Raw genomic sequence first — 25,545 nt, 5'->3', positions numbered from 1 at the left:
CTAAGAAAACATTTACAAAAAACAGAAAATTTCATAAATTCTTTATTTAATTGTCAACAATAATATACAGTATTATATTTACAATTTTGTTGTAGTCACAATATTTATATAAAACTAGATTATACCTTTAATTTTTTAAGACGTGCCTCGTGAGCATGCAGTAGAAAGTGCGCACGCTTAAAAATCGTAAGAGCATTACATGTGTAGAATGACTGTTAGACTCGATAGCTGCCGAATCATGTGGCACAATGTGAAAAAGAATTGCCTGTTTTGAAAATAATATGATAAAAATGCATACAAATTATATATCATTTAGATACTGTATTACAAACATACAAATTAGACTGTACATCATTCAAACACTATTACCAACCAAGTTTCATATTTGGTGTTTACATACACTTTACACACACTTTGTCAGTGCTAGAATTTACATACTGTACTATGTTTCAATGCTCATGTCAGGCCCATAAGACGGCGTCCAATAGTAGTGCCGTCGAATTCCATGGTTTAACTCAGATAAGTATGTCTGTCCATCCACTACGTAAGCTTGTACATCTGTATTCTCCTCTTCTAGTCTCTGGGATTCGATCAATTCACTAAATGCCTTTTTTAAAATCAAAACAAAACCAATTGTTTAATAGGAATGTGTTCAGACAATGAGAACAGTTAAATGTATATATACATTGTTAAAATATGGTCATCAGTCCTTTAAGGACAAATTTAATTTTGGGGACAAACCGAATTTCTGCTGATGCCAGGCAGTTAATGTAAAACAAAACAGTCAAAATAGAGAGAACCCTTGGAATGCTTACCACGCAGGCAGGTTCCTCCAGTTTGTTCCCCCAGATGAACACACTCTGTAGACTTGGGTTGGAATGCATGCTCTTGGCAATAGCCACCAGGCCTGGGCCTTGGATGTTGTTGCTTGTTATAACAAGGCTGTAAAAATTTAAAAATCATCAACAATTTTTCCTACACTAGCAAGACTAGACAGAAAAAAGTTTGATAAAGTTTACAATAGTCTAGTATACATTACACTTATAGGAAAATTGATCAACTTTTGTTTTCAAACTGTGAGTTTGCTTGTTTGCTTGTGTAAAATAGGCTTAAGTTCTGTCTACACTATCAAACTAGTTTGACAAAAAAAGTGTGATGTGTCTAAATATGGCAATGATATGCCAAAATATGGTAGTGATATGACATCATCATGTCCATATATGGGAACATCACATTTTTTTGTCACATAAAGTTTGATAGAGAAAGTAAGAAAGTTGCCATCCAAAAAGTATCAAGGCATTCTTAATGCTTTCTCAGCATGAATTTAAATTTGCTTGGTGATACTACATTAGGGTTATATCAAAGCTCTTGCACACTTTCGTATCAACGTGTATTTTTGACTGCTTATGGTATGATACAAGGCAAACATATTTTCCATTGAAATAAAATATTCTTACGTTTTTAAAGTTCTGTTAAGTTGCGTGAGGGCCTCGCTGATATACACAGCACCGTCATCTTCTATCCTATTGAACCCAAGGTCAAGCACTTCAAGAGGCGTGTTACGCTTCAGTAGTTTTGAAATTGCGAGGGCGCCGTCTCTTGTGATACGATTGCTGTCAAAGAAGAATTACGTACATTAGAACCAGGCTAATTTTATATACAGCTTTTCCATTGAAAAAGGACTTTTTGTGTTTTGATATATATCAGATCCTGATCTTTTGCATGCATCCACACACTTTTCAGAATGTACTCGTATACACGTCTGTTTCTCATTTTTTTGTAGTACAAAAAAAATATGAATATGCATAAAAACCAAAACAAACATATTCATAGAAACAAGTTTTATAAAGTTCAATGTACCATTAACATTGTGTCCCTGGTACTTCTCCAGAGTTTGTTTTAATAGTTATAGTCACACCAAACAAAATGCCAGTGTGCAAACTCTGAAGTGTACTGTATATGAAGAAAACATTGAGTAGAGTCAACTGAAGTCTTACCAACTAAGATCCAGATATTTTAAGCCAATGTTAAGCACAAGAGCATCCACAAGACGTTCTGCTCCAAAATCTTTAATATCACACTTTTGTAAATGAAGTTCACATAAATCACTGTTCACTTTTAGCATCAAAGCGTAATGAACTGTCGTTTCTTCTTGCTGACTGAACAATAGAGGGCGGTTCATGTTTAGCTTCTTCAACGTGCAGTTTCGATTCAGAACGGTTGCCATAGCTATCATACTTTTTGTGCCCTTTAAAGAAATCATTAATTGGGATTATCAAGTGTTTGTAATATAATTGATGAAATAAGAAATTGACCTCTGATACTGAGGATGGCAGAGATCAGGACTGAATGGAGGTCAAATATTCTTTGAGCACCATACTACAATTGGCAACAATATTGATATTCTACACGTAACAGCTATGAGCGCTCACTGGCTAAACTCAGGGGCTTCGGCGCTGAGCAGTGCCCAGAGGAAAAACAGGTATTAAAACTAAAAACATCCGAGGCCTCCAGCATTTGAGGGCCTCTTAGGGTTCCCAAACCAGGGGCCTCAGGCCTCTGCGTTGCGCCCCTGCACACAACCTGTATGTGTATCCCAACAAGCAGAAATCCGAAATTGCCAAACGATCGGCATGAGATTTTGACTTCACAAACTATTTCTCTCACCTGGTCAGTGTCTCCCAGGTCAAGATCTTCCAATGCCGTGTTCACCTGAAGAGCCTCAGCAAAACCCATTCCTCCCTTGTTTCCGATCTTGTTCCCATTTAACCGGAATGAGATGAGTGTTGCATTCACCTTGATAAAAATGGAAACGGTTCATTAAAATTAATATGGTGATATAACCTCTACATCCTTTCAAAAACTGGAAAATCCCTGTTAATATCCAATGATTATTAATGATTTGTACCTGGATTCCGGCACACAGGTATGCAGCACCATCAGGGCCAATGTCATTACACATAATGTTCAAATGTTTCAGACCACATGTATCCTGTGAAAAGAAAAAAGCTGTTTTGTTCTTTTTTACCAAAATAATTACTCTGCTTAAAAGAAATATAAAAAGACCAGGCTTTGCAACACTAAAGCTCTTGACAAAAAAATGATGTGGTCAAATATGGTAGTGATATGCCCAAATATGCTAATGATATAACATCGTCATGTCCATATAAGGGCACATCACATTTTTTTTCCACATAAAATTTGATAGTGTTGACAGAGCTTTAGTTTACTCATAACTAGTGGGTCTGGTGTGACATTTCGCAAACAATGTATGGGTAGCCGGGCTTAATCGTAAGAACTGCACTTTAAGCCACAAAAAAAAAAAAAAAAATTTGTGGAATGCTGGTCTAGTGGGTTCCACACTTTGCTTCTAAGTAACATTAATTTAATTTTTATATATAAAGGCAATTTCCAAGGATAACCATAAGTTCACTGTACTTCTCAAAGGTGGCAATCTGAAACTTTCAACCAATCACAATCAGATATCTAAAACTTTCAACCAATAAGAATCAGATTCTGAAACTTTCAACCAATCAGAAGCTCAGGATGAGTAAGTGAAATGCACTATTTAAGATGAAGTTGACTAAATGACTTTAGGACAGTCAATTCTCATTCTCAATACCATTGTGAATGCCAAATTAATATTAGTAAAAGATATCAGCTATATGGACTTTTAGGTACAAGCTAACCCAACACAACACAACATTGGTGAAGATGCTTTTCAATGCTTAAACATTATTCCAAATTTAAATGAGAGCATACGGCAGCATCTGATTGACTACTACTGTCTTACCTTAATCAGATTTCCAATATGTTTAGCACCCTCATCGGAGATATTATTATATCTGAGGTCAAGTGAGGTCACATACGTACTATTCACCAATGATTTGTAAAGAATCAATGCGTCCTCATCCTGAAGTCTTGTGTCTGTCAAGAGGTGATTGTTGCCTGGCAACTTGATCGCCATATTGTCTTGTGGATCTCTAGATCAACCAATGAAATGTGTTTAAACTTTCTGTGATATTTCAATGATTGATTTATTGATTGACTAATTGAATGATTGACTAATTGATTTAATGAATAATTTATTAATTAACTGTTAGATTAATTGATTGATTAACTGATTGATTGATTAACTGATTGATTGATGGATTGATTAACTGATTGATTGATGGATTGATTGACTGATTGATTGACTGATAGATTGATTGATTGACTGATAGACTGATAGATTGATAGATTGATTGATTGACTGATTAACTGATTGATTTATTAATTGATTGACTGATAGGTTGATAGATTGATTCATTGACTTATTGACTGGTTGATTAATATATATTGATATTTATTAATAACATATGCATATATGACATAAATAAAAACAAAAAATTAAATATAAAAATATATGGGTAGTTTCTATTAGTAGCTATTAGTTACTTATTACTTTTACTATTAAGTCATAAGTAAAATCTAAGGAAAGAATCAACATTATGTACTTGCTAATAAAAAATATAATACAGCAATATTAATTTGTTTATTCGTTTTTTCACACATAGAATAAAAAACGAACTAAAGTATTTCAGATAGACATAACAATACATTGTCTTGAGAGAGAAGGACCAGTGGCGTAACGCAAAGGCCCGAAGCTCCTGGTTTAGGGACACTAACTGGCCCTCAACGCTGGAGGCCTCAGGTGTTTTTAGCCCTTTTGACATATTTTAACGCCTGTTTTCTTCCTCTAGGCACTGCTCAGAGGCCCCCATAAGCTCTGGGGCTCCTGGGTTTAGCCAGTGAGCGCTCATAGCCGTTACACCACTGCAAGGATCTTCTCTATCCAGATTTCCCTCAAAACTTAGTAAGCTAAGAATTAGTTAGAAAGGTATTTTTTGTTTCAAAACTTGATATAGAATAATTGAGAAGGTTTATCATGCAATATTATAGCACTATCCAATTTTTAATATATGGCTAAAATGCTAAGCAAACTAAAGTATGGTTTAAAATTATAAAGTTAAAATTAATTATAAAAAGTCAGCAATTCATTAAATAAGAATGGCATGGAGGGAATATTTAAATATATATTCATGAATATGAAATTATGTTGGATATGAAACACTGCACATGCTAGGAAATCATGCATATTCATGAATATGACTTGCATAATATAATATTCATGATTCGATCATGCATAATTCATGAATTTACTTACTCATTGTTTTTAGCTCTTCTGAAAATTTAAACAGTTACATTTTTAATATTTATATAATTATATAGTGAATACAGTACTAAAAAAAAGCAATGAAATGAAATATTAGGAGTGCTTACATTGTGAGGGTGGAACATGACCCTTGACCCCTTATGTAACCCGATCTACCTACATACAGTCTGCTATTTTTCAATCTACAGAGCAGTGCGAGACAGCAGTTTAAGCAGCCCAGAAATTAAAATTTCAATTACAAAAATGAGACCTTAATGCACTTGTCAATTGTATGACTCACTATATGACCCCGGGAGAGGTGCGCCATTAATTGTCCGATGTGGGTCATACCTTGTGAATACCATGACCCACCCCTGCATCAAAATAGTGACTATACCTTTAGGTGACCATGACGCACCCATTTTGACGCATTGTGTTCATGATATGGTGGGTGGTAAAGTGACAGACATTGACACGCCATTGTTCATTGTACCATTTTTGACACCCCCGCATATATAATTATTTGTAAATGACGCATCCATAACGCACATCTCCCAGGGAGTCGTATAGTGGGTTATACAATTGACAAGTGCATAAGAAACACCAATAAACGTTTAACTTAAAATCTACATTAATCCCAAAAATTGAAGTCCAACTATACTTACATAATTTGTTCTTGCCGTTCCATGTCCAGGACTTTCATGATAAATTTATTTGGTTTTAAATCAAGTTCTTTACAAGTCTCAACATAACGGTTCTGTACTCCACTTGGATCTGACATTGTGTCTGCAAACAAACTTGATTTAGCATAAATTGGTATATTGTTAAATGTATAATACAAACTCATTCATTCAAGATGCCAACAGTGATGTGTCATTATTTTTTTGGATTTGTTTTTTTTATTACCTTCATTAATTATCATCTATCATAGTTGAAATGTTTCTAGGCCTATCTAATAGTCAGTCTCCCTCCCACACCGTCTCGAAGAAGCCTATATACTACTACTACTAAATATACTATATTTATAACACACCTGATTGTATTGCAATTTGATTGGCCAATCGCGTCAAGTGTCATTTGGAATTGAGAGAATTTTGTTTAATTCATTCGATGAAAAATTGACTGCTCTATTTTCTTCAACTCGCCTTCACTTCTTCACTTCACAGCAGTCAATTTTTCAACTCATCATGAAATATTCTCACCATCCAACTCATAAATATTCATTAGGCCTAGTTGTATACTATTATAGTATACTATAGTATTAGGCTTAGGCTAGGCCTACTTAATCTGGACACGGATAACAAACCGAGCCGCCGATTCTGTACTCTATCTAATGCTAGGCTTTATCATGTAGGTCTAGCCTGGGCCTAGTACACACGGTACGTTTGAGAATGATTCAGACTCAGACAGAGAGTGGGAAGTCTTGTCTATCTTAGAATCTAGGCTTGCTTGTTAAACTATTATATCTATCCTATTTATCCCTTAACTACCGATAGACCTTGTTGGTATTATAAGTTTTAACGAAACAACACCTTCAAACCAAATTTTAAAAGTATAATTTCAACTCCGAAAAAGAAGAAACTGGCTTCGTTGGTTGCCAATGTGAACGACCTATGACCTGATGTGTACTGAACCATAACGAATAATTATAATTCATTATTGATCTCTCCCCACAACAAACATAAGTGGATCGTTTTTCGTTCCAATTTTTCTTAGAACCATTTTTTGAAATAATGAAATTACAAGTTTTAGCAATACAATCAGTTTTTTGTGCGTGTATTGTTGCTGTTTGCAGTACTAAAGTCTGTTCATATTATGGTAATTATACTTGATTTTATCGTGTTATAAATGCTAGGCAGAATCAGTGTGATTGAGTGTGTATGGAAATTCCTATTCTTATTTATTATTAATAAACTCCTTCTTGTCTTGCATAGCAGTACAGTGTAGCCTCTCGTGTATTTCATTTGTGGCCTGGCCTAGCGCTCGCCTACTGTATAGTTTTTCTTCAATTGATCTTTTAAATAGTACTATATAATAGGCCTACGTATTTATAATAATTTATAATTAAAAAATCTACATTTTGCAGATCTAGGAGATATAATTTATAGTTATTGTTGAAAATATAATAAATGTTTTCATAATACTGTACAGTATGTGTCCACCTCAACTATGTTAATATACTGTCCTATATCATTTTAAATACACATTTTTAACAATACTGTATAATAATAGAATACCAATAGTAAAATAACATGATACATAAAGTTAAACAAAACGTACATTATTTTTCAGGTGAACAACGCTATGCAGCTCCACAATCAAGTTTATCGAACTGTTCATGGTTCAGTGACTCAGCGTGTTGTCGTCGTACAGAGGTGACATCGGTCTTGGGTGGTATGTACAAAATCAACAAAGCATCGCAAGAGTGCAAGAACAGACTAAATTACATGATGTGTTACTTCTGCAGTCCGGATCAAATGGATTGGTATGATGAGTAAGTATTGTAGGGTCAGCTCGGTCATAAACAACTCGGTTCAAGTCAACTCGGTCCTAAATGAACTCAATCCAAAGTCAACTCAGTCCAACACTAACTCCCTTCTCAGTCAACTCGGTCCCTGTCAACTCTGTCCCACATCAACCCGGTTTGACACAACTCTCTCCCAAGTCAACTCACTCCCAAATCAACTTAACTCTGTCCCACATCATCAACTCAGTCCAAAGTCAACTCAGTCTAACACTAACTCCCTTCCCAGTCAACTCAGTCCCTGTCAACTCGCTCCCAAGTCAACTTAACTCCATACCCACATCATCAACTCGGTCCAAAGTCAACTCAGTATAACACTAACTCGCTCTAAGTCAACTCGTTCTCAAGTCAACTCGCTCCCAAATCAACTTAACTCCGTCCCACACCATCAACTCTGTCCCAAGTCAACTCGATCCAACATTAGCTCGTATTAGTATTCATGACATAAACAACTGGTGCCCATTATGTAGACTTGCCCCAAGTCTATAGTTATCGTCTTTTTACTCGGGGTACCCGAGTCTAGGACTCTCTCATCTTCTCCTCCATCCGACACTATTGAGTAAAAAGTGCGATTTATAAAGTACTACTCCTCATTATTCGTTGTAGTATTGAGCTGGGATTTGGCATGAATATACTACAGGGACATGTCCTCAAAGCTATAGAGCCGGATTTTTAAATTTCAAACCGGATGCAACCATATGACGTCTCGAAGATGGTACCGTATAGCCGTATTTGATACCGAGGTTATTGATGTGTATGTGACGTCACATCCCGTCTTATGATGTAATTACAGCTTCTTTTGCTGTACCCCGAGTATCGCACATTCGTGCTTGTTTATGTTAGTTCACCAGCAGCGTTTCGATTTTTGTCTGAAATAGTGAGCGCAAGTATGATACATATGAAACGCCATATGTGCCAAAATATCTTTTTACTAATTTCGGTGTAGAACCTAGACTAACCATTAGGCTATAGTGCTGATAACAATTGTTTTTTTCCTTATATAGAAATAGAGTGATCATTTGTTCTGATTTCTGTGAGGAAACGTTTAAAGTATGCAATACCGCTACGTACAACAATGAACCTCTGCTGGAGGGGTTTGAAACGGCCAGCGAATTCTGTAAAGCCCAGAGCTTCCACATGATAGAGGGCACACAGAACTGTTTCAACTTTGACCCAAATGTGTTTGACACAGGAGGTCAATCTTTATCATCATTTCTGTTTGTTTTCGTTTCATTTCTACTTTGTGTTTTTGTAATTCATTAATATTTATAATTATATTTGATTATTTATAATTTGCATTTTTTTACGTTCAAAAATAGGTTTAATAGGAATCATGACAATAAAAAATGTTGTTTTATATAAAAATTAGGTTATAACTGCCAAATTGTTGACCTTCGATGCATAAGATTGTTTATTTAGCACCCTCTCTCCCTTAAATGTTGTGCTTTGGCTGTTTTAATGTGTATTTTATTTAGGTACTGTACTTTCTCAATTAGGTCACAACTTGGTAGGTTATAAATTTGAAGGGGGTTGAAGATTTTTTATTTCTTTCTATCTTTTTCTTTCTCAGCTCAACTAAATAAATAAAGGAATTTTGTTTAAGGTTTAAACAAATGTTTTTCTCCTGTTGAAGATCTATATATTTGGAGTACCACCTCAACTTTTGAGATTCCACCTTAATTCTTTTTTTTATCCTTGTAATAATATATGTTTTAATTATTAATTTTATAACAATGTACAGTATCATTACATGACACAGTATTAATATATAGACCATGACTTCACATGTGTAATATAAAAAATACTAAATTTAATTTGTTAAAAGTGTAGACACATTTTATATTAGATTTGATAGTTGCTATGAATCTCAACATTAACCTTTGACAATAATTAAAATTTGTACCGGGCTAAAAATTGAATAATTTTGCTAAAAATAATTGATTTGTTATTTTACCAAATACAATCACATTAAATGCCCTTTTATGGTATTTTAAATATTATTTATTATTACATTGTATTATTTATTATGCAATAAACAATTAAGAAATTTTACTGTGATTGCAAATAAAAATGTGCGTTGTAGTGTGTACACCTTTAATTTGTACACCAGTCTTTTACAAAAGTTACCATATTACTATTTTAGTATTAATCAAGTATTATATTGTTTTGTTGTAGTATAGTTTAGTATTGCTAATATTTAAACACAACACTCTTAAAGGGGCCATGTTCAACAGCCCTAAAGCTCTGTCTACACTTTCAAACCTTATGTGACAAAAAAATGTTTGGCCATATCACTACCATATTTGGGCACATCAAACTTTTGTTAAACTAGAAGTGTGACAGAGCTTAAGAGTACATTTTATTGATGCTCTGCTCAACAAGCAACATAATTTTTAATGGAAACAAATTTGTATGGGTGAATAAGCTGAAAGCTTTCAACGACCCAACATCATCAAGCGAGCAAGTAACTTGTGTCCTTGACATAAAAGTTTACTGTAAATCTTCTAATAGCAACCCACACTCCAATAGTAACCCACCTTATAAGTCAATCTATAATAATCACCCACTACTCTAATAGTAACCCATGGGGGTTAATATTAGAGTCACAAAAATTATTGGCAAAATGACATTATGAAGACTGGTCGTTTATGATGCAGCCGTATTTGAAAATAAGGAGATAATGCATGTTGATTTCGGGAGTGGGGCAGGATTGAGTGTTTTTGAGTTTATAACATAAAGTTAGAGTTCAACCAAATTTGTTTATTCGTACTGTTTTATTATTTTGCTATGATTTGCTGACCGGAAATGTTGGAGGTGGGTTACTATTTTCAGGTGCCTAATTTAAGATTAGTAATTGTAACCCACTACTCTAATAGTAACCCACCCTAAAAAACAATCAAAGAATAATAACCCAGGGTTACAATTAGAAGATTTACGGTAATTTGTCATTTGTTTTTGTTGTAGGCCTGTCTGTCTGATAAAAGTTGTTCAACAATCAGTAGCCTAAATAGTGGTAGTTTTTCTAAATTTGAAGATAAATTTTGTAACTATAAAAACTATTATTAGATATGTCGGAGTTGTTTTGTGGTTAATGACATGGTATAAGGTACTTAAGTGTGTGGTTTCCCTCAAACTTCTGACTTCATTTGTTATACATTATTTCAATAATCCGCAATTCATAGAACAAAAAGTGTAGTCATAGATTGTTTGAACTCTTTGGGTCAAGAATTTTAAATAAGTAGTTTATTATGTATATTGATACTTTTTACATAATCTATTGACTAAATTTATTAGATAAATGTTTTTAAAGTTATAGTAAATAGAATAAAGAAAATTTGTAAACAAAAAAAGTTGTTTTTTTTATTACAGTATTTGACTAAGTGTTTATAATAAATAATTTGTAAAAAAGAGAATTTTCGAAAGTATTCAATATAGATGAAAAAGAATAATTGTCTAAGCTTATGCAAATTGGGTGATTATACAAATGTGATGCTTATGTAAATTGGATACTTATGCAATTAGATAATTATGCAAATTTGACACTTATGAAAATTGACTGTTTATGCAAATTGGATGATTATGCAAATTTGATACTTATGCAAATTGGATACTTATGCAATTAGATAATTATGCAAATTTGACACTTATGAAAATTGACTGTTTATGCAAATTGGATGATTATGCAAATTTGATACTTATGCAAATTGAATTTTTATGCAAATTGAATACTTATGCAATTAGATAATTATGCAAATTTGACACTTGAAAATTGACTGTTTATGCAAATTGGATGATTATGCAAATTTGATACTTATGTAAATTGGATGATAATGCAAAGGTGATGCTTATGCAAATTTGATACTTTATGCAACTTGAATTCTTGTGCAAATTGGATAATTATACAAATTTGGTACTTATGCAAATTGAATGTTTATACAACTTGAATACTTGTGCAAATTGGATAATACAAATTTGGTACTTATGCAAATTGAATGTTTATGCAAATTGGATACAACATATGCAAATAATAAAGACATTAAAATAAAACAAATGTTAAACCAATATCTTAAAAACAATCATTTTATTAATGAACTGTAACAATAACATATATTTCTTTTTTTACTCATCAAATTAAAACTGTTTGGTAAAACTTGCTGGCACTCGGTAATAACATCAGCCAATCACATGTCTGCAATTTGAAGCCAAAATCTTGCATTTCTCTAGTTTTGCTGCTGCTAATACAATAGCAAGATTTTAATATTTTCTCAGACACAACATCTTAATTGCTTTTATAGATAAATTGTACAAATACATGCAATTCAGTTTACAGAATACTGTATTATATCATAATGGTGATTCCAATTGTTCAATATCTACGTCTCTCTAATATTTTTAATAAATAAATCTGTTAATAATATACCTAACTTCCTGAATTTTCACTAATATATCATTTTTATGCGTGGAATTCTTTATTTTATTTACTATTTAAAGATTTTATATCCAAATTCTTAAAATCTTTACAAACGATTTGTTGTTTTTACAATTTTGCATTTTATTTTGTATGTTCTCAACACATGATTTTCAGCCTAGCTTTCTTGTCTTTGAACAATGACATCACCAAAAAACTAATGACATCATCACAAAACTGATGACATCATCTCAGAACTCTCTTGGGCTCAATATGTACAGAGTATCGAAAATTTTAGATGCAAAGCATCATGCCTAATTTGCCTAATTCGCTTAAAGCAGTTTACAAATAATCTCTCCATATAAAGACTACAAGTGGGACCACATATTGTAATGGACTTCTAAACTTCAGGTCTTAAGCTCTGTCTACAAGTTTTACAAAAAAAATGTGATGTGCCCAAATATGATAGTGATATGACATCATCTTGTCCATATATGGGATTGTCTATATATGGGCATATCACATTTTTTTTTTGTCATAAAGGTTGATAGTGTAGACAGAGCTTAAAAATAAATTGTGTTATGTTACCCAAGCACAGAATCAATGGGAGGCAGTCGGTCATATACTTTTTGGTTGTTTTTTTATTGACATAAGTTTGATCAACTACTGGGCCAAACATGCATGCAATTTCACCTAAAAACAAATACATTTATAAGTAATTGTTTGATGAATGTTATTTTCTAAATCAAAATACACGATAAAAAAATAAGGTAAACTAGGTTGCCTTTATTACACCAAGAAAAGCTAACCTAGATTTTATCAAATTTTGGGTGGTCTCTGGCTTGGGCAACATCCATGACAATTTCATCTAGTCCTTTGATCTAGTCCTTTGAGATAAACTTGAAAAAGTAGCTATTACAGCTTTTACATGACACAAACAAATGTTCCCTCATTCGCGCTAATATACTTTATTATTTCATGCCGTCCGAAGCGGGCACAGCACCAGGACATTAAACCTTTATATAAACATATTTTTGCTTGCTTCTAATATTTTGTTTTTCATTTCAGTTTCATTATTATTTTTAAGGGATTTTCCTAAACCCTGTAGTCTTTGAACACAATATCAACACATGGAATTTGGAAAACATAACATTATTACTTTATTCATTAGGAAACCCTAACTTGGAATTATTTAAAAATTAGAAAATTATTATTTTGTGGTGGTAATGTGTGGAGTATATTAACATTTTTAATTTCAGAACATTTTCTCTATCTCTTGGCATCTTCTGTTTTCAGTCTTCTGCTGAGGGAAAAAACATTTTTAAAAAGTTTTTTTGTTGTTAAAAACTTACTTTAAAATTATTTAAAGATATATTGTCCCCCTAAAAAAATGTTTAGGCGGACACGTAATAGTTATTCACTTGGAAAAAAAACAATAATTTACCTGAAAAAATGTAATTTAAAGCAAAAAAATTCCTAATTGTTTGTCAGACAATGGTTTTTGGTTAAAATTAACCGTTTCTTTTGTCTTTTTATAAGTGAAATAATATTATTTTTTTTTAAAGTGAATGTTAATTTTATTAAAACTGCAAAATGGCCTATTTAAATTCTTATTTTATTAATCTTCATTTTTCATGTGTTTGGGGGACAATACATCTTTAAGTTACTATAGGTAAAAGTGGAGCTGCAGCTTGTTGGTGTAGTGGAGTAGCAGCTTCCTTCAAATGTCAAGGTCCAGGGTTCAATCCTGAAATAGTGCCAAGGTTGCACTTACTTCTACTCCACTCCCTAAGCCTCAAATAAGACTTAGTTTCAAACATGATATACCATAGTTTATCCATCCAGTAATTGGCAAGTTACTTGCAGTTAGATGTGTATGTAGAAAATAAAACTTACCAGAGTCCCGTTTAAATTTCAAACAATTCTCTCTATTTCATCAGCATCATCTGTTTCAAGTTTTTCAATCTTCCGTCCTAGGAAAAATAATAATAATAATCACTGAACATTATTACCCCAGTCATTTTATATTTTGGATCAAACATGTTCAGTATGGAAACATACTCCCATAATGCAGTTGTGTCTTGATCTAACCGGGTTCCCATTTATACATCTGGATGGAGAGAGGCAAACGTAAGTAAAGTATCTTGCCTAAGGATACAAGCAATGCAGCGAGAGTTGGATTCGAACCTCGATCTCACAATCAGTAGTCGAACGTCCAACACACTGCGTCACACGCTCTTACAAAACAATTTTTATAAACTATATTTTCAAAAATATTTATTTAGTCAAAATTTTATTATTATTTTCTTTCTAAAATAGACACCCCGCCACATGCATATACACACAATATATGTATATCTATTTGTAGTAGAATTCACTGACTTCCATGATCTACAATTGACCAAGCATTTTGACTTTTTACTATATTTTATCACTTCTTGACATATATAACATCTTGATACAAATTGTGTTGTATTTTTTCATATTTAGGGAAGAATATATTTGATTATACATGTTACCATATTACACCAAAAAAATAAATGCCTCCCTCAAATAAATGTCTCGCTAAAAACCCTCCCGAACAATAAACGTCCCGGATATTTATTTGAATAAATACGGTTCTTACCAAAATGTTTTTCAATAATTTCTAGGTTAGCCATACTCCTTGGACCGTCAATGTAGTTGATGGCAAGTCCAGACTTGCCAAACCGCCCTGTACGACCGATTCTGTGCAGGTACGTTTCACAGTCAGCTTTCATATTGAGGTCGATGGGCAAGTCAAAGTTCACGACGACAGTGACCTGCTCGATATCAATACCTGATCACAACATTAAATAATTGTGTTATTATTGTTTAGGTACCACATGTAGGACAACTAATGTGTCAATAAATTCATTCTAGACTCAATTAGGTGATACATCGTGTAAATATGATAGCGATATTACGAACAGCCCCTCCATCAACCGCTCGGCCACTCAACTGACATTTTGTTCATGTCGAAGGACATATGTCCATGTTAAAAGAATACAGAGGCCGTGCTATTTAATATATCAGATTGGCCGTAAGACTTTATCAGACCAATATATAAATTTTCCTGAAAATCAATAGGCATGTTCTGTAAGTATATACCTAAATAGATACCTAAATAAGTAGTAAGTAATAGTAATAAGTAATAGTATATATCTGTAAGTAGATACCTAAATATATGATGATGTGGGTATCAGTGGCTGGATCTCAATGGATACAAAAAAAAAGCGAAAAGCTAAATCAAAATGATAAAGTAAAACAGCCAGAAAAGTTAGCAGAGCTTTCAGGCAACACTAGCCCTTCATCAGTGCACTCGGCGTGGTACGGCGGAACAGCACTAGTCCTCAGTTGTACGCACGCGCACCAGAGATCAAATTGATACGCCCTCATCTTTCAGTATTTTTATTCACGAGGCGAGATCTCCGAAGAGATACTTTTATATATATAAACAAATCAGGCAAAGAACATTAATTCTAAACCGCCCGGTGATATACTGAAATTTAATTAATTAATTTGAAACGATAAAGATGAGGAAATCTGTGAGAATGAGAAAAAGTCGCCCCAACCGAGACTCGAACTCGGACCGCCTGCTTGATATGCAGATGTCCTAACCATTAGACCACTGGAGCTTTCATGGTATTGTTCAAACTCGATTGGATAGCGACTCTTTAACACTCTCGGCGTGGTACGGCGGAACAGCACTAGTCCTCAGTTGTACGCACGCGCACCAGAGATCAAATTGATACGCCCTCATCTTTCAGTATTTTTATTCACGAGGCGGGATCTCCGAAGAGATACTTTTATATATATAAACAAATCAGGCAAAGAACATTAATTCTAAACCGCCCGGTGATATACTGAAATTTAATTAATTAATTTGAAACGATAAAGATGAGGAAATCTGTGAGAATGAGAAAAAGTCGCCCCAACCGAGACTCGAACTCGGACCGCCTGCTTGATATGCAGATGTCCTAACCATTAGACCACTGGAGCTTTCATGGTATTGTTCAAACTCGATTGGATAGCGACTCTTTAACACTCTCGGCGTGGTACGGCGGAACAGCACTAGTCCTCAGTTGTACGCACGCGCACCAGAGATCAAATTGATACGCCCTCATCTTTCAGTATTTTTATTCACGAGGCGGGATCTCCGAAGAGATACTTTTATATATATAAACAAATCAGGCAAAGAACATTAATTCTAAACCGCCCGGTGATATACTGAAATTTAATTAATTAATTTGACCATGGTCAGTTATACAGTAAGGTATCTGACCAGTTTGCCGACTCCAGTTTACCAAATCACAATTTATTGACTGTCTATGTGAATAGTGTATCACATAGCCTAGTCAGCACACACAAAACCCACATTGCCGACAATAATAAAACTATGAAAAATCATACTACATAGTACAATCAATGGTTTCTATTGCCTAAGATACCTTGGTGTTTTGTAATGTCTTTTCCATATATGCAAAAACGAAAATATCACGAGCCTAACTAAGCCTGCGATCGATACAGCCCAGCCAACCCACAAAAGTGTGTCATGGCGAATGTCATCGGCAGCGCCGAATACTTTCCGAATGTAATGTAATATGTAATGTAATTAGTATTTTAATTAGCTATTATACGATTGACCCCGCCCTGTGTACGTTTGTGGGTTCGCTGGGCTATATAGCTTAGCCTAGTAGGTGGCCTAGCGAACGTTGGCTTAGCTAGGCTTGTGAAACCATTGATTGTAGTACGACTTTTTAGTTATCCGCATTTAGCGGATAACTCCTTGTAACTGTCCTGTTTCATCATCTTTTTTTTTTTTCTGTATTCTTCTTTCTTTCTGTCATTTTTGTGTCACGCGTAACTCAAAAACGTGTAAACATAACATTTTATAACTTTGTCAACATGTGGGCGTTCACGTGAAGTTGTGCACCCGCTATTGTGAATCACGTTATAGTTGCGCAACGTGACTTACGCGCGTTTTTATGAATTTCGCGTATTTAACATAGATCGAAAACCATATAACATTTTAATTTGAAACTTAGAAAAAGTTTAAGTTATATCTTGCGCTAACTGACTGTGAGAAAAAAATGGCATGTTTTACACGAAGTTACGCGCGCACGCGCGTTTTAAATTTCAAAATGCGAAAAATCCATTTCTAATCAACTTTCTACGCGTTTTATGTCATTTTGAGCATGTCAAAAATTCCCACACGCGCGCATATTTTTATGTAGCGTTCACGTAGCGTTAAAAACAATTTTTTCCGCGTGATTTATGTTTTTCCAGCCTTTTCAAGTAATTTTACCAACTTTTAAACAATTTCGACTTAAAATAACGTCATACCAGCACGTCGAATTGGATAATTTACGTACGTTTTTGATGAAAAAGTTCAAAAATTCCTTAAAATTTGTCAAAATTATACCTTTTTTAAAACAGTCGTAGTTTCTAAACTAAACGGTAAAAGTTATTTTTATTACGTATTCTGGAAGATGATGAGTTGTAGATATCGTATCATGCATCAATATTGCTAACAGGACATTGTGACGTCATCGTATGGCCATGCGAATATAAAATATAGGATTTTTGTATCTTTTGTCATAGAGCATCACATTTAATAGAGCGCATCTTTGCTTATCCGTTTTTCATTTTAACCCAGATTTTGATATTTTTTAGGTCAATCAACTACCTTTCGCATGGGTTAAAAATATTTTAATTTTTTTGACGTCATCATGTCTAAAAATGTAAATAACGTGGGTCACTTATTTTCATCTTTACAGTAACTTTCAATCTGTTATAGCTCGTCAGAATAAAAAGCGGTAATCATGATTAAAACGTTTTCTGGAAGCTATTGTATTGTAAATACGAATTCATATCAAAATTTTTCCAATCCGACGTTGTGACGTCATCATATGGCCAGTTGAACAAAAAAAATTGTATTTTCATCTTTTGCGTCATAGTTCATCACATTTAAAAGAGCGCGCATCTATATTTTACGTATTCAAATTTCTTCTACATGTTAATATGTTGTTGCTGAGATAATATCCTTCCGAAATTGGTATTTTAGTGTTTCATTTTGATACCGTCGCCATGTTAAAAAATGGAATAAATGGCAGGTCCCGTAATTTCACCTATTCTACACTGTATGTAATATGTATACAGATTATACTGTTTATACTGTATATACTATATGACACAAAATTGACAGAATTCAGCACTAACAACATATCATATTCTTCAGATCAGGTCATAATGCCATAATCTTTTTCTGGGTGCAAAATTCTAACGTATGACGTGCACGTGGCGTTTGTCGTGCGGATAACTAACTCGTCAAAGTGACGAGTTTCATGTCTAGTCATAGTTTTATTATTGTCAGCAATGTGGACTTTTTGTGTGCCAACTAGGCTATGTGATACACCATTTACATAGCCAGTCGATAAATTGGGATTTGGTAAACTGGAGTCGGCAATCTGGTAGTCTGCAAACTGGCCTAGAACCTGCGGCAAGGAGACAAATTAATTTATCTTATATGAGCAATATTAGTTATTACTGTACGACTACGTCACTTTTTATAACTTGTTATTTTTATTTCTCTACCTGTCGAAACAGCTGAGAAGAAAAGAACATTTTTGTAAGAATAACATATTAATCTTAATTAATTGATTATATAGCACTTTCCATACTTATACGCTTGCACAATTCACAATCATAACAGTACGTCCATTTTTAAGCAAGAAAATTTATTCTATATAACGATCATCATTATTATTTGATTTAACACTTAAAACTTGTTCAATGTGTTGTAATAATAAGTATTAGAAATGGCATGTTAACAAAAAGACTCTTTTAAGGCTTTTTTATTTATTATTAAGATTTAATTTTTAAAAAAACATGAAAAAAAAAGGTCATGTTTGTTTTTGAAGATGTGGGGTCGGAAAGTCAGAACTGAATGCAGAAAATGTAACCTGTCTACCAAAAAGGGTTAAGACTTCCCTCATGGTATGAAAGACCTCCCATGGGCTATAAGGTGTTTAATAAGCATCACCTGCAATAATTGATTTAGCAAAAGCTGTAACCTTTTTCTTATAGGCCAATGTTTTTTGACAATGACCTTTTCGGTTCTGACAAGAAATGAAGGGCAATGGAAGATAAAATTGCTGCCCAGGATATAAATACAGTAGCTGCTTCGCAGCAATAAATTGCTTTAAATCAGCCGCTTTTGATGGTTCTAAAGTTTTAAAAAAATAAATAAAAATGTTTACATAAATGCCAATTAAATTGTGAAAGAAAACTATTTTATTATTACCTCTAGCCATGACATTAGTAGTAATTAGGATCTTCTCTTTTCCAGCTCTGAACCGATTTAAGACAGCTATCCTCTGCTCAGTAGTTAGCTCACCGCTTAACAGCGCCACCGCATGACCTTCTTTTACCATTTTCTCCGCTAACCATGCTGCTGTTCGTTTGGTCTACAGGACAGAATTAAAAATAAGTGATTGGCTAGAAAGTTCTGCATCTATATCTTAATTTTATATATAATTTTACTGACCTATAATTATTTGGATTTTTTCTGTTTTTGTTGTGTGTATATATCTTAAGTTTTAATATCTAGCCTTTCATCTCCAACCTATAATAATTTGCATTTTTCGTGTTTTGGTTGTGTGTTGTTGTGTGCATTCACATTTAAACTTTCACCTCTGACCTTAACCATTTGTATTTTTTCTGTTCCTGTTGTGTATGTATCTTTTTCTTTCATTTTTATCCTTTAACCTCTGACCCATAACTATGTCAGTGACATTGTTTTATTTGTTAATGGAATAATAAGACCAACAATTTAGTTTTAAATTTTTTTTACATTTGCTTACATGGCAAAAAATCATGGCTTGTCCTATAGATATAGTGCCATAGATGTTGCAAAGTGACTGGAATTTGTCCTCCATACTTCGACACTCGACGTAATATTGCCTAATGTTGCTCAGACTCTCCTCCTCCCGCCTTAACCGGATAATCAACGGGTCGTTGATCACGCTCTGTGCGAATTTTATAACCGCTTCATCGTATGTTGCGGAAAACAACATCATCTGACATGTGTCTAATAATTTTCTGTTAAAAAAAGTATATAAATATTTATTTATTTTTAAACTCTGTCTACCCTATCAAACTAGTTTGACAAAAAAAGTGTGATGTGCCCAAATATGGTAGTGATATGCTTAAATATGGTAGTGATATGACATCATCATGTCCATTATACGGGCACATGACATTTTTTTGTCACATACATTTTGATAGTGTGGACAGAGCTTTAGATAAAGGGCTAGTACCAAATTGCACCCTGTTGTGATTGGTTATTACTAGTGTGTTTACCGGGCTAGTACCAAATTGCACCCTGTGCTAGTGTGTTTACCGGGCTAGTACCATATTGCACCCTGTGCTAGTGTGTTTACCGGGCTAGTACCATATTGCACCCTGTGCTAGTGTGTTTACCGGGCTAGTACCATATTGCACCCTGTGCTAGTGTGTTTACCGGGCTAGTACCATATTGCACCCTGTGCTAGTGTGTGTACCGGGCTAGTACCAAATTGCACCAAGTTGTGATTGGTTATTGCTAGTGTGTTTCACCCGGCTAGTATTAAATTGAGATCTATGATGGTTGGTTATTGCCCGCAAACGAGTCTATTTCTTACTTTCTTATCCTAATTGACTGATCTTGATGTCCTTGCGTTGCTATCATCACGTCCGCTTCATCCAAGACAAATACTGTTATTGCGCTAAGATCGATCGCACGATAACGTGTACACCAATCCAGAGTCGTACCCGGGGTCCCGATAACAATCTGATCCGTTAGTCTCTCGCCTCGGGCAACTCTTTCACCTCGTACAGCGTAACGTACCGATATGTCTGTTAACATTTTTCCCATCTCTTTAACTACCTCACCTATCTGTAAAGCTAACTCAAACGTCGGTGCTAAACACAGAGCCTATGAATGAAAGATTTTAATTTGTATTTATTTTCGTATCATCCAAAAACAAACACAGATCTCATCAATTATACAGGAATTCAAGAGTGGAAACCCATGTTTTCGAACCAAGTCTTATATGAGGCTTAGGTACAGGCACTGTATTGGCTGTCAGAAAAGTCCCATACCAGTCGGGGGAAAATGGCATATGTTTCCTACTTTTTAGGATTTTTATCAGATAATCTATATTGTTTTGACAAGTCTTGTAACATGACCACGGTGCTGATTTTGCCATTTTTCTCTAACTGATACAAGATCTCTGACAGGACTTGAACCAAGGACTTTGGGATTGGTAAAGCAATTATGTTTACATCAGGCCTCAATTTCATACAGTAATTATTATCACTGATTATCCATCATTATCCATACAACATCAAGAAAAAGAATTCCACAATTTATAGTAATGAACTTTAAGCATTTAAAACCTCATTGCAGTTAATGAATAGACATAAGCTAATTGTATCATATATTTTAAAATCATACCTCTCCATTTTAAAATTTGGTTTAGCATATTTTAAACATGAACAAATGAATCAGATTTCCTTAAATTAAAAAATGACACCAGTATCTTAATAATATTTATATTATCATATTATAATATTTATTTATTTAATATTTACCTGTGGATACTTTTTACTACCATCAACTCGACTGAGCATCGTGAGAACAAATGCCGCTGTTTTACCTGTACCACTCTGTGACTGTGCAATCATATTATGAGGCCTAAAAAATATATTTATAAAGGGTAACCACAAACATAGGTAGAAGAAGTTTATTAAATATGTTTCTTCAATAATTTCTTGAGAGACACTCTCTGAACATTTTGGACACACTCTAAACATGGAACACACTCTGAACATTTTGAACACACTCTGAACATTTGGAACACACTCTGAACATTTGGAACACACTCTGAACATTTGGAACACACTCTGAACATTTGGAACACACTCTAAACATTTGGAACATACTCTGAACATTTTGTAATACATTCTGAATATTTTTAACAAACTCACATTTTGAACACACTCCCAACATTTTGAACACACTCTAAAAATTGTAAACACACTCTGAACATTGTGAACACACTCTGAACATTGTGAACACACTCTGAACATTGTGAACACACTCTGAACATTGTGAACACACTCTGAACATTGTGAACACACTCTGAACATTTTGAACACACTCTGAACATTTTGAACACACTCTGAACATTTTGAACACACTCTGAACATTTGGAACACACTCTAAACATTTGGAACACACTCTGAACATTTGGAACACACTCTGAACATTTGGAACACACTCTGAACATTTGGAACACACTCTGAACATTGTGAACACACTCTGAACATTGTGAACACACTCTGAACATTTTGAACACACTCTGAACATTTTGAACACACTCTGAACATTTTGAACACACTCTGTACATTTTGAACACACTCTGTACATTTTGAACACACTCTGAACATTATGAACACACTCTGAACATTATGAACACACTTTGAACATTGTGAACAAACTCTGAACATTGTGAACACACTCTGTACATTTTGAACACACTCTGAACATTTTGAACACACTCTGAACAGTGTGAACACATTCTGTACATTTTGAACACACTCTGAACATTGTGAACATACTCTGAACATTTGGAACACACTCTGAACATTTGGAACACACTCTGAACATTGTGAACACACTCTGAACATTTTGAACACACTCTGAACATTGTGAACACACTCTGAACATTGTGAACATACTCTGAACATTTTGAACATACTCTGAACATTGTGAACACACTCTGAACATTGTGAACACACTCTGAACATTTTGAACACACTCTGAACATTTTGAACACACTCTGAACATTGTGAACACACTCTGTACATTTAAAACACACCCTGAACATTTGGAACACACTCTGAACATTTTGAACACACTCTGAACATTTTGAACACATTCTGAACATTTTGAACACCCTGAACTTTTTGAACACACTCTGAAAATTTTGAACACACTCTGAACTTTTTGGACACACTCTGAAAATTTTGAACATACTCTGAACATTTTGAACATACTCTGAACATTTTGAACACACTATGAACATTTTGAACACATTCTGAACATTTTGAACACCCTCTGAAAATGTTGAACATATTCTAAACATTTTGAACACACTCTGAACATTTCGTACATGCTCTGAACTTTTTTGACATACACTCTAAATTTTTTATTACCTACCCTCAACGTTTAGTTTTGGCAGATATCATGAACGTTTTAACACTCACACCTAATATTTGTCACTCATGCTTTGATTTACTCAAACAAGCCCTTATGGCCATTTATTTGTATATTTGTCACCAAACCCTTGGCTTTTGTCACCCATCCTTCAACTTTTTGTTACTCATCCTTACCTTTTTACACCTACATGTCCCCCCCCCCCCCACCGAAAAAGCACAAAGACCAAGAGGTGTTGAATTAAACTTACGGATCAGCTAGAAGCATAGGTAGAGCTGTCTCCTGGATTTTTGACGGGGCATTAAATCCCATTTGGTATATACCTTTTAAAAGTTCCGGTTTTCTAAAGAAAATGGAATATAAAATAGTTTCAAATGATATAATAAATAATATTAATAATAAACTTTCATACAGCATCAGTTAAAGCATTAGTTTTGTATGATTCAATACAAAAATGCACATACAATTTTTGCTGAAAATGTGTATTTTTAGAAACATTTCTTTGTGAACCGAATGCAAAGAAAATGATTGGTTGCTGCAGTATGTTAAAAAACAGAAATTGTGCTATTTTGGTCACATTAAGCGGCAAGATGGAATGGAGAAGAGAGTGTTGGAGGCTTATATTCCAGGGAAGAGAAGAAGAGGAAGACCAAGATGCAAATGGGAAAAGACTATAACAGATGTGTTTGGCTCTATGGAGCAAGCAAGTAGGATGACAGAAGACAGGAGATGGTTTCAGAATACTGTTAGAGAAGCCACGCCTCTGATCAGAGTTTGCTCAACAACCAACCAGCATGACGAGAAGCCTGAAAATACAATACTTACAAGTGTAATTCTTCAAAAGATTTGACAGAATAAAGTGGCGAGTTCGGGTCTTTTTGTTGGATGTCCAGCTTCACACCTTGACTCGATTGTACAAGTTTAGAATGTAGTGCCTTTTGTAGTAGTGATGCATCTGCTGCTTGTTGGGCTAATGGTAACAAGAAACTTTAGAAATTAATTTTCCATATTGTAAAAATACCGAAACGTCGATCTTCTTGTTTTTTGTCATTAAATTTTATTGTAAAGTTATATACTGTAGTAAGCATCTATTAATTTGTAAAAATACCACAAGTTTAAATAAAATAATAAAGTTACAAAGCATGGAATGTTATTTATAGTTTTATAAGCAAATGAAAATACTGTTTATGAAATAAAAAAATAATATATTAAAAAAACAAATTTTTAAGTCAATGTTTTAAACTTATTATTATAATAGGCTATTATAATTTTGAATTTACTAATTTTTTTTCCAGTTTCCAATTCTGAAGTTTGTACCCTCAATAATTAACCCAATGTCCTTTGTGAAACAGCAAGGTATGTCGTTACCGAAGGATCATGCTGTCGACATTTAAACAAACATGTTATTGGACAATATACCATCTTAATAAATAGGAAAATTACCATATATAAGTAGTAAACGTAAACACATGAAAAAAGTAATTTTAATAATGTTCTACCTGCTTCTTCCGGTGTCAATGTATCGACATCAGCTACTGGTGGTGATGAGATTGTCAATTTCTGCTGAACCTGTTCAAAATAACCACAATAATTACGATAGCGTTTAAAACTTAAAAATCATGCTACAGTGTAGTATCTATATATATAGGCCTAGGCCCTTGCTTGAATGTAAATAAATACAATTAATTTGATGGATGGATCGATCAAAACTTTGTGCAAATTGAATATATAAAATGAATATTGTCAAAAAAGCAGGCAATTATTAAGTTGAATTTGCCCAAATCGCACATTATGCATAACGAATATTCATCATAGTCAACTGTATGGGACAAACCCATGTCCAGCGTGCGTTTTGGAATAATGAGAATCAGCAGGTTCCATGAGGCGGCCTAGCCTGGTCACTAAAAAAACTTACTGTATTACTAAGTCCTCCTCCATCTCCTTTTTCCTGTTGACTTATTGCTTTCCCCCAATCTTCGTCTAGGCCTGCCATTATACAACTTCGGTTTCCTTTTTTTAGTTTTTGGTTATAAAGTTAGACCGTAACTCGCCAAATTTAATTTGGCTAGGCTAGGTGCAATTGTGGCGGCGAAAAAGAGAGAGAGAAGAGGATCTTTTTTTGAGTACTGTATAAAATA

At 34.0% G+C, this 25,545-nt stretch overlaps 3 protein-coding genes across 8 annotated transcripts; 1 reads left to right on the top strand and 2 right to left on the bottom strand.

Moving 5' to 3' along the window:
* Positions 1–30: 30 nt before the first annotated feature.
* On the bottom strand, positions 31–6,802 carry LOC144835989 (leucine-rich repeat-containing protein 34-like). Of its 5 annotated transcripts, none has more exons than XM_078691148.1 (10): positions 6,727–6,802; positions 5,860–5,980; positions 5,207–5,224; positions 3,794–3,983; positions 2,909–2,992; positions 2,668–2,796; positions 1,998–2,248; positions 1,458–1,613; positions 816–942; positions 31–607 (listed from the first exon to the last, which is right to left on the bottom strand). In XM_078691148.1, exons 2-10 carry the CDS (start codon positions 5,973–5,975, stop codon positions 443–445), a joined length of 1,236 nt encoding a protein of 411 aa, XP_078547274.1. In that variant the 5' UTR covers positions 5,976–5,980; positions 6,727–6,802; the 3' UTR covers positions 31–442. The 5 variants fall into 5 exon arrangements, with proteins under 5 accessions (XP_078547274.1, XP_078547275.1, XP_078547276.1 ...); XM_078691149.1 differs by having other exon boundaries at positions 5,860–6,002; positions 6,727–6,796; XM_078691150.1 differs by having other exon boundaries at positions 5,860–5,976; positions 6,727–6,750.
* A 69-nt stretch (positions 6,803–6,871) lies between these two features.
* On the top strand, positions 6,872–10,262 carry LOC144836009 (uncharacterized). Its single transcript, XM_078691177.1, has 3 exons — positions 6,872–7,012; positions 7,487–7,688; positions 8,723–10,262. The coding sequence occupies exons 1-3, from the start codon at positions 6,928–6,930 to the stop codon at positions 8,979–8,981; spliced, it is 546 nt and encodes a 181-aa protein (XP_078547303.1). The 5' UTR covers positions 6,872–6,927; the 3' UTR covers positions 8,982–10,262.
* A 1,522-nt stretch (positions 10,263–11,784) lies between these two features.
* On the bottom strand, positions 11,785–25,505 carry LOC144835985 (ATP-dependent RNA helicase DDX19A-like). Of its 2 annotated transcripts, none has more exons than XM_078691144.1 (11): positions 25,323–25,505; positions 24,907–24,976; positions 24,233–24,377; positions 23,658–23,750; positions 21,781–21,883; positions 20,829–21,121; positions 20,010–20,247; positions 19,451–19,613; positions 14,753–14,944; positions 14,023–14,099; positions 11,785–13,429 (listed from the first exon to the last, which is right to left on the bottom strand). In XM_078691144.1, exons 1-10 carry the CDS (start codon positions 25,398–25,400, stop codon positions 14,041–14,043), a joined length of 1,434 nt encoding a protein of 477 aa, XP_078547270.1. In that variant the 5' UTR covers positions 25,401–25,505; the 3' UTR covers positions 11,785–13,429; positions 14,023–14,040. The 2 variants fall into 2 exon arrangements, with proteins under 2 accessions (XP_078547270.1, XP_078547269.1); XM_078691143.1 differs by having other exon boundaries at positions 11,785–13,426.
* Positions 25,506–25,545: the final 40 nt, after the last annotated feature.

The sequence above is a fragment of the Antedon bifida genome, chromosome 2 (assembly GCF_963402885.1).
Source record: "Antedon bifida chromosome 2, ecAntBifi1.1, whole genome shotgun sequence".
NCBI classification, from domain to species: Eukaryota; Metazoa; Echinodermata; class Crinoidea; order Comatulida; family Antedonidae; genus Antedon; species Antedon bifida.
Note: the sequence above shows the minus strand (reverse complement) of the source record. Positions and strands in the feature narration are given on the sequence as shown.

Coding starts and splice junctions, on each gene's coding strand:
- LOC144835985 (XM_078691144.1), bottom strand. CDS start 25,400: ATGGCAGGCCTAGACGAAGATTGGGGGAAAGCAATAAGTCAACAGGAA. Junction 20,248..20,828: donor CAGTCAATTAGGATAAGAAA/GTAAGAAATAGA, acceptor TTTTTTTAACAG/AAAATTATTAGACACATGTC. Junction 14,945..19,450: donor TACTAATGTCATGGCTAGAG/GTAATAATAAAA, acceptor TGTTGTGATCAG/GTATTGATATCGAGCAGGTC.
- LOC144835989 (XM_078691148.1), bottom strand. CDS start 5,975: ATGTCAGATCCAAGTGGAGTACAGAACCGTTATGTTGAGACTTGTAAA. Junction 2,797..2,908: donor ACCTGTGTGCCGGAATCCAG/GTACAAATCATT, acceptor ATTTTTATCAAG/GTGAATGCAACACTCATCTC. Junction 1,614..1,997: donor AAATATCTGGATCTTAGTTG/GTAAGACTTCAG, acceptor CTTCTTTGACAG/CAATCGTATCACAAGAGACG.
- LOC144836009 (XM_078691177.1), top strand. CDS start 6,928: ATGAAATTACAAGTTTTAGCAATACAATCAGTTTTTTGTGCGTGTATT. Junction 7,013..7,486: donor TAAAGTCTGTTCATATTATG/GTAATTATACTT, acceptor ATTATTTTTCAG/GTGAACAACGCTATGCAGCT. Junction 7,689..8,722: donor CAAATGGATTGGTATGATGA/GTAAGTATTGTA, acceptor TTCCTTATATAG/AAATAGAGTGATCATTTGTT.